Source organism: Nanorana parkeri, unplaced genomic scaffold, assembly GCF_000935625.1.
Source record: "Nanorana parkeri isolate BGI_ZX_2015 unplaced genomic scaffold, ASM93562v1 scaffold238, whole genome shotgun sequence".
Lineage (NCBI taxonomy): Eukaryota > Metazoa > Chordata > Amphibia > Anura > Dicroglossidae > Nanorana > Nanorana parkeri.
The window spans coordinates 809,680-825,802 of NW_017306506.1; the positions used below are offsets into that span (position 1 = coordinate 809,680).

The 16,123-nt window shown below is 43.2% G+C and overlaps 1 protein-coding gene and 1 long non-coding RNA gene across 3 annotated transcripts in view; one reads left to right on the forward strand and one right to left on the reverse strand.

Annotated features, from left to right (window-relative positions):
- Window positions 1–15,130, forward strand: part of VPS36 (vacuolar protein sorting 36 homolog) — a 37,654-nt gene extending 22,524 nt beyond the window's left edge. For both annotated transcript variants that reach the window (XM_018556461.1, XM_018556462.1), the window contains exons 7-14: window positions 6,478–6,510; window positions 6,603–6,680; window positions 8,099–8,233; window positions 8,328–8,393; window positions 9,195–9,259; window positions 12,195–12,279; window positions 13,327–13,403; window positions 14,893–15,130. In XM_018556461.1, the coding sequence (XP_018411963.1) occupies window positions 6,478–6,510; window positions 6,603–6,680; window positions 8,099–8,233; window positions 8,328–8,393; window positions 9,195–9,259; window positions 12,195–12,279; window positions 13,327–13,403; window positions 14,893–14,986 (633 nt within the window). In that variant the 3' untranslated portion in view covers window positions 14,987–15,130. The remainder of the gene's footprint in view (window positions 1–6,477; window positions 6,511–6,602; window positions 6,681–8,098; window positions 8,234–8,327; window positions 8,394–9,194; window positions 9,260–12,194; window positions 12,280–13,326; window positions 13,404–14,892) is intronic.
- A 579-nt stretch (window positions 15,131–15,709) lies between these two features.
- Window positions 15,710–16,123, reverse strand: part of LOC108787033 — a 7,928-nt gene continuing 7,514 nt past the window's right edge. Inside the window, exon 3 of the long non-coding RNA XR_001941240.1 lies at window positions 15,710–15,801. This is a non-coding gene — a long non-coding RNA (uncharacterized LOC108787033). The remainder of the gene's footprint in view (window positions 15,802–16,123) is intronic.

A 16,123-nucleotide genomic window follows, 5' to 3' on the forward strand; every position in this document is an offset into this window, starting at 1 on the left:
CCTCCTGTGGGCCCAGGACCAGCATCATGGGTGTTGGCATGTATAGAAGAGAGAGACCGGCGAATATCTGTTTGCTGATCGCTAGGGATGATACTAGTACTCACCAAAATGCTCTGATGCCTAGCCCGATACTTCCGGCTCCATGCTCTTCTACTCCTTTGGGAAGATTTTCCACAAGGTTTTAGCGTGTGTCTTTGTAGATTTTTGGTCCGGGAACAAACTGTTCTGGTGCGCACATGGTGTGAATAAGCCTTTAATGAGCATTGTCACCCTAGTTCTGGACGTGTGTTACTGGCTGGTTCACCAGGTAAATATAAGGCTAGGTTCACACGTAGGCTAAACCCACGCAATATCTGAACAAAACAGAGTCAGTTGAGGATGTTCACACCTTTGCTTTGCGTCGCGCGGCCAAAATCACATGTGCAAAAAAGGCACAGGAGCTCTTTTCGGCGTTTGTCGCGCAGTTTGGGTCCCATAGACACCTTTATGCATTGAAAACGTGCGACAACCGCACAGTTTTGAAAACAAATTGCTCAAACAAAACCGCGTAAAAACAGCTCACCAGCTCAATCGTGTAGGTGTGAACCTAGCCTAAAGGAGGAAAAAGTGGGGGGAAAAAACAAATGCAGCCACCACATCTATGAAATGATGAGCTGCAGTATATTACATTTTTGCGTTTGGGTTTAGATCTGGTTTAAAAAAAAAAAACTCTAAAGAGTCAGTTTGTAAAGCTCCTGTAATGTTCCTGTAAAGACCTGAGGCTGCTCAGCGTAACAGAGGTCTTTTTTTCCTTCCTCCTGGAGTTTCCTCTGGATTTTCCTGTCTGTGAGCACTCAAGATCACAATTTCTGCTTTGAACTGCTTTTTTTTATTGCGATCTTCAAATCCGATTCATCTTGTTATTCCTAGACTACTTCTGTTACAGGAAACAGTCTGGGAAAGGTCTTCAGCTGCCTCGGGTCTGGGCTTCTGGTGTGCTACTGCATCTTTTAAGGAGCATAGGGCTACATGTAAGGCATGCCTCCTGCTCTCAATGTATTCATTGCTGGAGGTACAATATAAAAATATATAAACACATACACTGCCTGGTAACAAAAAAAAAAGTCACACACTCTAATATTTTGCTGGGCCGCCTTTAGCTTCGATTGCAGCATGCATGAGATGTGGCATTGTTTTTGATAAGCTTATGCAATGTCACAACATTTATTTCCATCTGGAATTCCATAAATTTATCACCAAGATCTTGTAGCGATGATGGGAGAGTCAGACCACTGCGTAAAGTCTTCTCCAGCACATCCCAAAGATTCTCAATGGGGTTAAGGTCTGGACTCTGTGGTGGCCAATCCATGTGTGACAATGATGTCTAATGCTCCCTGAACCACTCTGTCACAATGAGCCCGATGAATCCTGGCATTGTCATCTTGGAATATGTTCGTGCCGTCAGGGAAGAAAAAATCCATTGATGGAAAAACCTGGTTATTCCGTATATCCAATTAGGCAGCTGACCCTTATTTTATGGGGACATAACGTTGCTGCACCTATGCCCTGACCAACTGAAGCAATCCCAGATCATACTTTTACCTATTTGCTTAGCTAAATAAGGTGGTGAATTTTTTGTTACTAAATGAACAGAATAGGTGTGTGTGTGTGTGTGTGTGTGTGTGTGTGTGTGTGTGTGTTGAAAAGACATTTCAGACATATATCAGATGTGCATATATTTGAGTAATGAGAGCATATAGTTTTTCTTTAAGCTGAAATCTAGGCACAAAAACAACCATTTAACTGTATGCCGAGATATAAATCTACTTTGTGTGCACCAAATGCCTTTTCTAACCCAGTCATTATCATATAAAGGTAGTGGTGAAATCATGACTGTTCTGTACTTAGCCTGTGCAGAGAGCAACCCATTACAAGCTACCGGCAGAAAAGTAGAAGGGGCAGATACAAGACAAGTCACCCTGCACAAGGAGAGGGAGCAGCACTGACTGGTCTTTTTTACAGAATGCTCCTGCACAAAGGCAAAGATTCACACTAGATGCACAGATCTGAAAGAAATACACAAAGCTCACCAAGTTCCAAGGAACTCCATGTATTTTTTTTTTTTTACTTTTTCTTTATTCAATTTTTAACAATCATACAAACAAACGAACACACAAAATTAAAAAAATAAACATAACCACATTCAACATACTCCAAGTGGTACAGTACATTAAATATAAAAATATCTAAATATCAGAATTCTATTATTCTGTTTACATAATAACCATTACACATTCATCCCAGGCTCGGCCTGCCCCCTTATTCCCTTCCTTCATGTTTCCACTCCTAAAAACTATTCGACCAACTAAACATTCCATAATCGCCCTGAGCTCAAAATATATTGTAAAGCTAAGGCTGGGTTCACACCTAGGCGTATTGAATATGCGCGATTCGCGGTAAAAAAAAACGCGCGCCACGCGCGTTTCCATGGGCTACTTGGCTGTATCCCAATGGAAACGCGAAACCAAAACGCCCCAAAGAAGCTCCACAACGTTCAGGTGTGAACCAGGCCTAAAGCATCGGGTGCTAAACCTGGTGCAGAAAGCCACCCATTCCACATTCTAAATCATTTTTTAGGTCTTCCTCTGCATTTGATACACCAATTTTTCTTTAACCCCATGTATTTAGATGATATTTGCTTATCCTGGATTTCATCTTTAATTGTGCATGGATGAAAGCCTACATATTTCTTGCATGTAATAGAAAAGATCTGAAGCTTCTCTTGCTCTAGTTATACATTATATGGGCAAAGGTTTGTGGAAATCTGACCATTACACCTAAACTATATGAGCTTGTTGGACATCCCATGACAAAACCATGGGCATTAATATGGAAGTGGCTTCCCCACTACTTTACTACTGTAACAGCTTCTACTCCTTTGGGAAGATTTTCCACAAGGTTTTAGCGTGCGTCTTTGTAGATTTGTGCCAACTCAGCCAAAAGAGCATTTGTGAGGTCATGTACTGATATTGGATGAGAAGACCTGGCTTGCAATCAGTGTTCCAGTTCATCCAAAGATGTTCAGTAGGGTTGAGATCAGGGATTTGTGCAGGCCGCTCAAGTTCCTCCACACCAAACTCCTCAAACCACTTCTTTATGGAGCTGGCTTTTACAAAGACGTCCCGGAACGCGGCAAAACACACTGCACTTCATGTGCAGAAACTCATGCAGATCTGGTCTAGAGGTTGGAAGCACACAGCCATCTAAAATGTCTTTCCATGCTGTAGCATTAACAGCCCTCACTAGAAACACCTACACTCAATCATTTGGAGGGTGTCCTCCGTATACTGTACTTGGTACATGCAGGCCCGGCGCTACCGCAAGGCAAGTCAGGCGGCCGCCTGAGGGTGCTGCAAGGTGAGGGCGGAAAAAACAGGGCATTTTGACAAGTACTTGTCAAAATGCCCCGATGTTTGCGCTATCGGGGCAGCTGCGGGAGATGTTTGCGCTATCGGGGCTGCTGCGGGAGAGCAGCAGCGAGTCAGCGCTGGTCCAGTGGGAGGAGCTCCAGGTGGGGTCCTAATTTAGCTGGCCGGCGACTGCCAGAGGATCCCGACATGCGCGGCACCTCAGGCAGTCGCCGGCCAGCTAAATTAGGACCCCACCTGGAGCTCCTCCCACCGGACCAGCGCTGACTCGCCGCTGCTCTCCCGTGCCGAAGGTAAGTGAAAAAAAACAAAAAACCATAGCGCAAACATCAGGGCATTTTGACAAGTACTTGTCAAAATGCCCTGTTTTTAAAGGGGGGAGGGGAGGGGCGCAAAAATGCACCTTGCCTGTGTAGGCAAGAATCCTAGCACCGGCCCTGAGTACATGTTTTCAGTTTTTGAACCTGTTGTTTTGCTTGTATTGTTCCTGTTTCTGCACTTTCATTCTATATCCACTGTTCATTCATAATACTGTATGTCATGAAAATCACAGAAAACCATTTGTTAAGTGGGGAGACGACCAGCCACAGTAGTTCTAATATGTGTGGCTGAGCTGTAATTAATGAGTCGACATAGATGGCTCTTGTGGCTTCCTGCATCTGCTGCTGGCTGCTGATAAGGCTACAGAGCTGCAGTATTTTGTTTATGTGAGGAAGTTCCTGTTAGGTGTGTGCCTGTTCCCTTTTGTCCTTACTTCTCTATCTTGAGCGATGAGTTGTAGCACGTTACTAATTAGTCCTGGAAAGCATCTAATCTGTTAGCAAATCCCTCTTCAGACAAATTGCTTAGGGATGTCTTTACAGGTAGGCTTCTGTTAACCATGAACATTTGACAAAAGGAAAATGAACTACCTGGATAACGCTTGTTTTTCCATCACAGCAACAACTATGTCTGTGCAAATTCCAAGTGTTACTAGTTCTCTGGAACACCTTCCTGAGCATGAACATAGGCAAACCAGGGCGCCCCCAAGTTCTCATCTCCAACCATCTGTTAAACATTAGAATTAGAATTTAATATAATTGCCTTTGCCCCACCTTCTATACTGCAGGGGCATGACATGGCCATCCTTCCAATGAGATCTCAGGGATTGCACACTATCTGAATTTGATTCTACAGGATACTGCAATACTTCGCAAGTAGTTTGGCCTACTCAGCACTCCCCGGGATCTTGGCAGGAAGCATGGTGGCATCACCCTTGCCTAGGTGCCATGGACACAAGCGGGGTGAGGTAAGCATGGTGGCATCACCCTTGCCTAGGTGCTACAGACACAAGCGGGGTAAGGTAAGCATGGTGGCATCACCCTTGCCTAGGTGCTACAGACACAAGCGGGGTAAGGTAAGCATGGTGGCATCACCCTTGCCTAGGTGCTACAGACACAAGCGGGGTAAGGTAAGCATGGTGGCATCACCCTTGCCTAGCTGCCACAGACAGAAGCGGGGTAAGGTAAGTATGTTAACTAACTTTTTTTCACCAGCAGCTGTGGTTTTATGGATTAGTGCAGCAAATCAAGATGGGTGAGGGGGCCCTAAGTGAATAAGCGGACCTTGCTGCTCAGGTAAAAGGTTCGCTATAAGGTTTAGGAAGTCTGTAGAGTTCACTCTCTTCTATCTGTTAGCTGAGGGGATGTTTGGTGTCTTCAGTTTATAAGGCTTTTCACTCTGCATAGTACTACACTGCATATTCCAGGTCACTTGGCCATTAGTTGGGTGTTTGGTATTTTTTAGATGTATGAGCCTCTGTGCCGGGCTTGGAAAAAACAGAAATTCCATTTTGTTAATAGTCCAGCACACTAGCCACATACTTGGTGTAGGGTTGCAACAACTAATCGACATAATCGATTATAATCGATTATTGAAAAAGTTGTCAACTTTTTCAATCATCGATTAATCGGCTTCCGATTGGTTGGCCCTGTTCACGGCTCCACACACGCTGCGCGCCACACCTCCTCCCCACCTCACGCTCGCATTTGTATTCCTCTATAGCTGATGGTACATTGTGCGGTATATTATACAGCACAATGTACCATCAGCTATAGAGGAATACAAATCCCAGCAATACATTATACACTGTATGTATAATGTATTGCTGGGGTTTGTTGTACTCTTATATAGCTGGTGGTATTCTGCATTGCGCTGTATAGAGGACTACAAATCAAGGAATAATACATTATACAGCGCAATGCGGAATACCACCAGCTACAGAGGTGTACAACAAATCCCAGCAATAGTACATTATACAGCGCAATGCAGAATACCGCCAGCTATAATAGTACTATTTCTGGGATTTGTTGTATTCCTCTATAGCTGGTGGTATTCTGCATTGCCCTGTATAATGTACTATTGCTGGGATTTGTAGTCCTCTATAGCCGATGACATTCTGCATTCATTGCTATATAATTTTACACTTTTCATTTCACTATATTGCACACCACACTTTTTTTTTCTTTTTTACTTCCACCGCTCCAAGCTTGCTCCTGTGATGGACTGCAATCTCAATACAAACTAGAAGTCCCATCACTGGAGAGCCATTTTTAAAAATGTATTTTATTTTATTTTTTAACCGATTTAATCGAACTTAATAATCGGCTAACCGATTTTGAAAATAATCTCAGCTCTAACTTGGTGATTATATTATCTTGTGTGTTCTGTTTCTCCTTTTTGTTGATGTCCTTTGTATTTTGCTTTATATTTATATGTTTTAGACTTTTTTTTCTATTTTTCACTTTAAAAATGTTTAAATGAAATACTTTACCTCACTGCATTAAAGCTCTGTTCAGTTGTGCAGTGGTTTACCCTCCGCCCCGCTCGATCATTGTCCTGCTTCCATACATCCATTATAATGTGTTCATAGAGTTACCGTTCATCTGATTAAAGGTATCACAGTACCAACATGGTTTGTCCGCTAGCACTGCAGGTAGTTTCTTCTCGGACACAGTTCTAGCAGGGATCATGTTGTTGTATGGTGAATCATCCCACTAACTATATATCGGTTCTTTATTTTCTTTCCCAGGCCTTTGTGGATCTGAGCAAGCTGATGGAAAAGGTACGCTGAAACATTAATGTGCGTCCACGTCCAGCACAGCCATTTCCTGTCAGCAGAGCAGTGAAAGATGGTTGTCTTAATTATTTTTACAGGCCAAGGAAATGGTGGAACTGTCCAAATCGATAGCTAACAAAATCAAAGACAAACAAGGAGACATCACAGAAGATGAGGTATGAGGTTGTGTGCTCACATGGGCTGCCAGGTAAAACGGGGAAGAAAAACATCCCGATATTTTTATATGGACTATTTCCAGGAAAACCTAAAGCTTGTATCTGGCATAACATCTGCACCTGTTATGTTTCCGGATATCATATATAGCACGTGTTCTCTTCATTTTATTATTCAATTTCTATGAAGGTCCAATTCACATTCCATACAGTCTGTCCAGGTTAAGAAAGTTGGTCTGATGTACGCAAGAATCTTAAAGTCATTTCCTCTGTCATGTGGTGTAAGAACTAAGATATAATGAAATTGAACCTGTGCTTTTCTCATGCATGGCAAGGCAACAGGTTTACTTTAAAGAAGAACTCCGGGCAAACCAAAAACATACCCTTGTAATCGGGCCGCACTGTAAGGGTTATAGTACTAATAAGGGACAGGTGATTTTTACTGTAATGCATTCTCTGCATTAAGTTAAATAGGACCCAGCACCTTTTTTATGCCACCCTGTCTCCAAATACCTCCAGTCGCTTGTCACCTCCGCTGGGTCGGGGAAGCTATCGCTGTTCCCCGAACTTCCTGGTTATGGGGGCGGTTACTGAGGGCAGAGGAGCCATGGGCTCCTTCTGCCGTCAGTCAGATTGAGTGGTGGAGGGAGAGCAGGGCGTGGCTTGCTGCAGACTATGTGTGTCTATGGACGCACACAGCCAGACGCGGTCACAGCACAAGAGTGCGCATGCACAAGTGTCTCCTCAGCACCCGGCTAGCTGAATGAGACAACCCCAACAAGAGGGGGAAGGGGAGTGGTTTGGCAAGCAACTAATGAACAGAAGTACAAAATCATGTAAGTGTGGGCTTTCTCTTTCTAAAAAGGTAAACAAAAACTTAAAGGTTTTATATCACTTTTTAGTGCTTGTTTTGTCTAGGGGGCTCATATAAAGCTGTTTTACTTACCTGATCCTGGCTCCCACAGTGGTTAATGCTCACCACTCTCCCACTCCACTCTGGCTATGGAATGTCCCTCAGCATCCTCATGTGTAATGCATGTCAATGGACTTGCAGATGTGATGACATCAGCAGTCCTTAGAACGCCGGAGCCCAGGGTAGAAGGGACTGCGGGGACAAGTCTAGCAGCCCAGAGGGAGCCGGGATCAGGTAAGCAATTTTGCTTTATATCAGCCCCTAGACCAACGCGAGCACTTAATCCTTACAGTGGCGGAGCAGCCCCACTGCAAGGGTAAGTTATTATTTGTCCGCAGTTGTTCTTTAAAGGCAGCACAGTCGTTAGCGGTGAGCACTGTTGTCCTCCGTTGAATTCCTAGCTAGCACACTATCATTATACACTAAATCTCTACAGCCAATTACATTTTTTTACTTTTCCTTCTAACCTTACGACAATTTATTAATGGTATGCGCTTATATTTTTTAGACAATTCGGTTTAAGTCCTACCTCTTAAGCATGGGCATTGTCAATCCAGTGACCCGTGAAACTCATGGATCTGGAACTCATTACCACATGCAACTGGCGAAGCAGCTGGCCACAATGTTACTGAACCCATTGGAGGTTAGATATGTATTTTATATTTCTTCATTTATGAATCTATGTATGTTATTCATTCAGATGCCGCATCGTGTCCTAATATGTTCTCCTTTTCCAGGAACGAGGGGGTATAATGTCTCTTACAGAAGTATACTGTCTAGTTAACAGAGCCAGGGGCATGGAGGTAGGTATGGTATATGGAAACTGGCTATTCTCCTTCTGTCAGGTTGATATGACTTGATTCCATAGTACATCACTTAACACTTATGTGCTCAATTCAGACATGAAAATGTTGCCATTAAAGCCGAATTCCGGCCCCCTTCCTCCCCACTTGGTACACCCCTATTGCCTTTTTTTCTTCTACATTTTTGTGTACATAACTTTTTACTGTGGGTCTTCAGTCTGGTGTAGTATTGTCCTCAGACACTGAATGAGTCCTAAGGCCTCGTTCACCTCGGTGGTGAGGGGGTGGTAAAACCGTGTAGTTGATCTGCGCTTTTATTGCCCCCCCAGCCGCCTGCGGCAATGTCAGCACTTTTACAACAACACTCCCTCTGCTGCACTGAAATAGGAAGCAGTGTTGTCAGCCCTGCAGGGGCTGTAGGAAGCAGTGTTGTCAGCCCAGTCTCCTACTGGACTACGTAATGCCTCCCCCAAATGTTGTAGAAGGGAGAGTGGTGTTCTATAGTCCAGATCAGAATAATCTTGCACTTCTATGACAATCTAGAACTGAATATTCAGATTCAATCCCAGTCGTGACTTGTATATTTAAAAAGACTACTTCACTGACTATAGGGAAGCTAATTACAATAGCTTTTGTACTGAGTACTAGTGTAGTGCCATCTGGTTATAGATACTTGTTGGGGAACTTAAAAACACATTTTTGGAATCTTACAGTAAAGAGTTTTTATTATAACTGAAAACAGAAGGAGAATTCTAGTCTTACAGTAGACAAGTGTTTCATGCGCGTGTTGCTATCTTGCAGTTGCTGTCTCCGGAGGATCTAGTGAATGCCTGCAGAATGTTTGAGTCTCTGAAGCTTCCTGTGCGGTAAGAAACCTGACATTTCCTCTTCTGCCCTTTTAGTATGTCCTTTGTTTTCTGCCTGCAGCCTGTGCCCCAGGCCTGCCATTCTCAGATTATTTTCCTTTTTATATGGTAAAGAATTGTTGGATGAAATCCTTAAGCAAAGCCTCTGTTCCAACTTCCTCTTTCATCTCCCACTCAGGAGCATTGTATTCATTCACACTATTATATAGACGAATACCAGTCACTGTTCTTATAGCTGTATATCAGGATTTCTAGCCCCGGAGCTGATGGATTCTGCACGTAGACAGCCAGCTGGACAAGCAAGTGGTTCCAGTGCTAAAGTCCGGTAGGATCCATCATAGCTGCAGAGTCCCGGTGCCATTTGAAAACTGCTGGGACGAATTGCTGCTGTTCCAGAACCATTTTTAAAAATGGCACCTGGGACTTGAATGGTTAAAAATAGTACAATACCTCTGTCCTGTTTCCTTTTAGCAATATCCCCAAGGTTGTGCCATCCAATGCCTTTCTTTGTCCATCTTGTATGAGTCTTGGATCACCAAACCTGGTTTAAACCGATCTCCCTTCCAATAGCTAAATATAGAGTTGTAATGCACAAATATGTTTGATTCTGTCAAAATAGTCTTGTGGTTCCCATGGTCATATAGCGATACACAGCCAGCTGAGAGACCTCACTGTTTCTGATTGCAGTTTTGCCTTAAGAATCTCCTTGGACTATGAATGAACATATGCTAAGCCGCTCCCTAAACTCTGATTCTCCTGCAAGCTGCTAAAACACCCCTTCATCAGCTACTGGTGCCCAAAAAAAGTTTTTTCATATGAACCTTCATACGTAAATCTACCACTGTATGGCCAGCTTTAGTTTGGCAGTGTTGTGTATTGTGTTGAAGGTTTATTTGGATCAAAGCCCATAACGTCCTTCTTTGTGTGATATCTACAGCACAGAGATTGTGGAAAGATGATACGCACACATTTTAGATAGCTATAAATGATGTATTTCTATATAAATGTCTCTTTCTCTCCCGTTCATTGAAGGACACAGGGCAACAGATCGGAGATCCTGAAAGGTAGGGTATATCGCCACCTGCAGGAGTAGGACGCTAGGCACATAACAAAAAAGACTTAGACAGCCTAGGGGCGGCCCCTGCTGGTGGCCCAACCCCCCCACCTGCTGACAAGTCTCCAGTTTTTTGCCTAGCGTCAGGAGTAAGGAGCTAAAAAATTTTCTCTCTGGAAATTTTCTTCTCCTTCTTCCGTTTTATTTTTTGTGATCTGCTAGCAAGTGTCACCAGGGCGACGTGCTGGATGGTGATGGATCCTGGTAGTCTCCCCTGGGTGGCCATACGTTTGTCTGCAATTCGCGAGTGTCAATGACGGCGGTCACCCTTAGTCGTTTGTTTTGGCTGAAGTGCTGGTCGGCTGACCAGGCTTCCAAAAAAGCTCTGACTGACTCCTTCTTTACAGTTGCTGGCTTTGACTGCGTGGCTGTTGAGAGCCAGGTGCTGAGAGATAGGGGGTTGTCGGATGCATATGTTGAAGGACACAGGATTCCTCAACAACTGGGTTATACTTCTGAGTATTGGACACTGGCAACAAAAAAAACTGTCAACCCATGGTATCTACCCCCTCCCTTGACCAGTATGCTTCATTTGTTGTTAGTGCCCTATGAGGATGGCAGTTTTTTTCTTAGCTCCGCTGATCTCAAGATTTAATCTTGGCAAACTCATGCATTGTATGTACATGGGCCCAGAAGGGGAACCTTGGCATCTAGATCCACAATTTCTAGGTGGATCTACTCTACCAGGGCTCACTCTACCAGCGCTGTGACAATGTCTTGGCCATTTCAGCATCAGGCCTAGGTTTCCCAGGTCTGTAGAGCTGCCACCTGGTAGTCTGTTCACATGCTTCTCTAAGTTCTACCAGATAAACAATTCATCCTCCTCTGATGACTCTCCTCAGGTAACGTTTTACAGGCAGCTCGTTGAACTGCATGCTGTCCCTCCTTTTTTATTTTTGTTGTTGGGCCTTTTAACTTGTGTTGCCCACCTCAGATGGACTGCTTCTGGACATCCCAGTTGTTCGAGAATCCCGTGTCCCTCAATAGACTAGCGAGGAATTAAGAATTTTGAACTCATTCTAAAATCCTTATTTAAAGCCTATTGCAAGACATAGGTCCCTATTTTATTTTTATTTTTTTTTATAAACTTTTTAATTTTTTTTATTCATTCTTTATTAAATATTTTTATTTTTTACTTTACTTTTAGGGGCTTCAGGGAAGTATTAGGGGTCTAAACAGACCCCTGATATTTACATTTTAAAATAGAAAAAGAGATTGAGGACACTCAATCTCTTTTTTTCTGCAGCCCCTGTTATCAATGAACAGGAATCCTCTATACTGAGTGCTCCTGATCATTTATAACCTGAGGACAGAGTATATTTACTATAACCACAATCATGAATGAACAGGAGGGGATATAGATCACTTCCCATTCATTCATAATTGAGGCTATAGTAACCATACTCTGTCCTCAATTATGTACAAACACTCAGCGATCGGCTGTTTTTTTGACCAAAGCTGGGCCATTAGGAACGTTTTGGGGGCAGGAGGGAGTGGGCAAGTTTGAAAACTACCCAACAGTGTTGGAACTTTGTCCATTCAGAACAATCTGGCATTTGGGAGTAGAGAGGGCAAGCAGAGCTCCTGCAGATATGTGTAAGCACCTCCTCATCTTTTTGTATCTTAAGAGAAATGTAATCTGTAAACAGGGTGGTCTTATTTGTGGATTAAAGAAGAGAAATTACAATACATCATGCATCATGCAACCTTTTAACTATATGCAGTATATATTTTATGTTTAATATATTTCTGTTAATGGAGAAGTAGTGTTCGTTGTGTGGGTATTGGTGAGCCGTCATTTGATTTAATTTTGCTTTACAGGCTGCGTATTTTTGATAGCGGCGTCATGGTCATTGAACATCAGTCTCACAATGAAGAGGAAATGGTTGCTGCTGCTTTGGAAACGGTATGACAGTCTGAAAGTTCTTATATGTCTGGATGTTTTCTACCTTCTGTGTTCTTCAGTGCCCCTAGTGGAAGGTTCAGGTAAAGCATGCTGAACGGGCCAGCTCAGATCCTCCTCCAGGCAGGGTCCAGGTCACCTGCCAGATACAGGCCCAATGTGTTCTACTTCTGTCTGAGGGTCTCTGTGTCTTTGTCAGACATGTCTGGATCAGCTGAAATGAGAGCCATGTGTGAGACATTTGTATACAATCTCTATATGTACTTGCTTAGGGCCCATTCACACTGGTGCGATGTGTTAATCGCGCAGTTCCATTTGATTAACACACTGTACGGCGCAACGCACCTATCATGTGTTATCAGTGCAGGAGGTGCGTTGCCGTTCATTTGAATGCACCCCAAACACACCTCTGGCCCGCAATGTGCTTGATTGCGCTGCAACGTGCGGTACTGCAATACCATTATGGTGCAATTAGAAAAAAGCAAGTGCGTGCAATTAATGCATCAAATTAGTGTGAATGTGGCCTGAAAGATGAACTCCAGGCAAACCCATAAAATACATGTGCTTATATACCCACCAAAGCATTCGTATTTGAGTCCATCCAGTCCTGAGGTTTACACAGCTCTACCACATACCACACAGTGCAGCCCTGTCAGGCAGGTCAGGAGAACCCTTGGTTTTATGCTGCAATTAATTAATATAACTCTGTCTTTTCCCTACACCCAAACTGTGATTGGATAGAGAAGCAGCAGACTGATAACCTCATCTCTCTCCTCCTGTCAGCATGCTCCTTGTTAGCACATGAGCGCTGAAGAATAGCAGATTGGCGCTTTGTGCTGCTTCTGCCTCTCCCAGTCTGAGCTCTGCTGCACAGGGGCTGATGCCAAGTCAAAGACTGTTTGCCATGAATAAATACATTTAATGATGTATTCATGAACACAGAGCTGCGCTAGTTTGTGTCTTGATACCTTCTTTGAGTTCCAATTTAACTTAGCTGTTAAACATTACAAAGTGTCACAAAGTACTATAAAATATTCCTGTTTTTAATAGGTATCTGAAAAGGGATCATTAACCTCGGAGGAATTTGCCAAAATTGTGGGAATGTCTGTGCTGTTGGCAAAAGAAAGGTAATTTACATTTGGTTAACCGCCTAACGCATTTCTAAAAAGATGAAGCCAAATGCTGAAAAGCCCAACTTCAGCCAAAAAGTCTTATTTCATATTGGATAGAGGAGAGAAGGGTTACAACCTCTGTCTGAATTTTATTGCTGGGGGGGGGGGGATTATCAAAATTGGAGCAGCTGTGCATGGCAATCAATCAGCTTCTTTCTTCAGTTTGCTCAGTTCAGGTTTGAAAATGAAAGAGAGAAGCTGATTGGTTACTCTGGGCAACTTTCCCTCTGTGTGTCTAAGGACAGGAAGTGATAGGAAATGTCTCCAACACTCAAACAAAAACTCTTTTTAGTAGAGGGGGGAAGAGGGGAAACATCTGACAACTTATTATATTGCTGTATACTTTAGTGGGATTAAAAGTATAGGAAAATCCCAAGTTTTGGGTTGTCACTGGAACAGAAATAGAGAGAAGAATCTTGCCATGGGTACACTTGTTCCAGCGAAAACTAAGAGAAGATTTTCTTTATTTCCGAGAGATCTTCTCTTTCTGTTTTTGTCTTGAGAATGAGGTAAAGGAATATTTCCCCAATGGGACACAGACAGACAAAAACTTAAACATGTACAGTACATTGGAGGTGTTGGATTCGGTTTCTCTGGTTGGTCGAAGTCAGTCAAGTTCATATGAACCTCAATAGCTCCACTGAGGCTGCTCTCAACCCTTGTATACCCTTATCTAGAGGATCAAAGTTTAAAATCCCATGTGTAAAAAGTCTAATGAGAGCGCCAGACCAAAGATCTAAAAAGTCCCAAAGCTTATAATCTTAGTGTTTCCTCATGACAAGAAAACATCAGCTTCTAACGCGTTTCACAGGTTGACACTCCTTTTTCATCAGGGCTTATAAATGCTGTGGCTGCACTCAAAAGGGCGCTTTTAGCACATGATATGCATATAATAAAAAGCAGTATTGGCATTTATAAGCCCTGATGAAGGGGGACTTTCTGAACCCTCTAAACGTGTTGGCTGTTCTGGTTATGAGCAAACTCTGATATTAAAAGATTTTGTTTTCTTAGGGCCCCTTTCACATGGGCGGTCCGATCGGGTCTGCCCGTCAGTTTTTCAGACAGACGATTGGATGCCTGATGTAAGTCTGTGCGCAGCCTTGTGTAAGTGGATGGGCGTCCCTTTACACCCGGTTACCCCCAACTCCGGCCAGGTCCGGAAGAGCAAACGGATCAGAGATCTGTTTCCATGGACCTGAGCGTGCCGGATTGGGGGTAATCCGATGTAAACGGACACATGTCCTTTTACATCCGATTCCCCGTAGACCAACATGGGGTCCGGCAGTCTGTTTTTTCCTCCATCGGAAGGTGGAGGAAACAATTGTACGGACACGGATGTCACAGCGGTGACACATAAGGGAACACACTAGATAATAATACTACTTGCAGAGTTGATCATTGTGTTGTCCTTTCCCATCATCTAATGGTACTGTTGTTTTTGCAGACTACTGCTTGCAGAGAACATGGGACACCTCTGCCGGGATGACTCTGTGGAAGGCTTACGCTTTTACCCAAACCTGTTTCTGACGCAAACCTAAAACCCTTTGTGGATATAGGAAACGTTGGAGGACATGTCATACAGTGTCGTTTGCTGTGGAGCTTACAGGGTGTATTGTCTGTGGATGATCATGTAAAGGATATATAAAGAAAATAATAACTTGTATGAGGAAACTGAGAGTAAAATGGACTTCTCACTCCGAGTTAACCTCCCACTAGAGCTCAATGTAAAATGCAATGGAGAATCTGGCATATCACCGTAACTAAACCGCTGACAAGACAGACAGACAAACAGGGCACATTGCCAGTTACTCAGACGGAGCGAGTCATAAGCAGAATCACATCAAAGAAAACAGCGCAGCTCACCCTACATGCGTGTATTAGATGATGCATCCAATGCACAGAAACCCCATAAAGATAGCCAGCAAACAGAGTTCTTCTGAAATGGTCAGCAGCTATGATGAAGGCAGAAACGCGTCAGCAGTTGTCCTTTTTTTTCAGATGCTTTTGGGATATATGGTAACATTTTAGAAGAAATGTCATATTTATCATCATTCTGTCTTCAGCAGAATTGAAGATTGAAGCTGCTATTCTCTGTCTTCTGGGCTTGGGTCCCTGAAGCTTGATATTCTCCCTTTTACTGCATGCAAAGTCATTGCCCAACACTATTTTGAAACCCCCAGGAGGCAGAGAACAGTAGCTTCTGACTGTGACGCCTCGCACATGTATGCTTCTTTATGATGGATTCAATTTCAAAATGGCTTCCATCCCTGAGCATATTCCTGTGAGTAGATCTACCAGCCTATTGTAAATGATCACCAAGTGGCTTTGTCTGTCCATGAATAAATCACTGTGGCTTGAAGTCTATTCTGACATACAGTACTTCGATGAATCAGACCTTTCAAGGCCAGACTATGATGACGGAGTGGCTTTATTGGTTGTAGTAAACTTTCTGATTTTTATGTCAACAAGTGTAAAAATAAAAATCAGTGTTCTAGCTGATGTCTGCAAATAAATCCTTCTTTATATCAACTACAGAGCCGTTGTCTTATTTTATTTTCTATTCGGATAGTATTTTGTGGTGCTGTTTACTACAATCCGGGGTGCCCAGTAGTACTTTAGTTCCTTTTCTGCATCTCTCTCCAGCTTAAAGTGAAGCTTTCAGCCATTGTTACCAG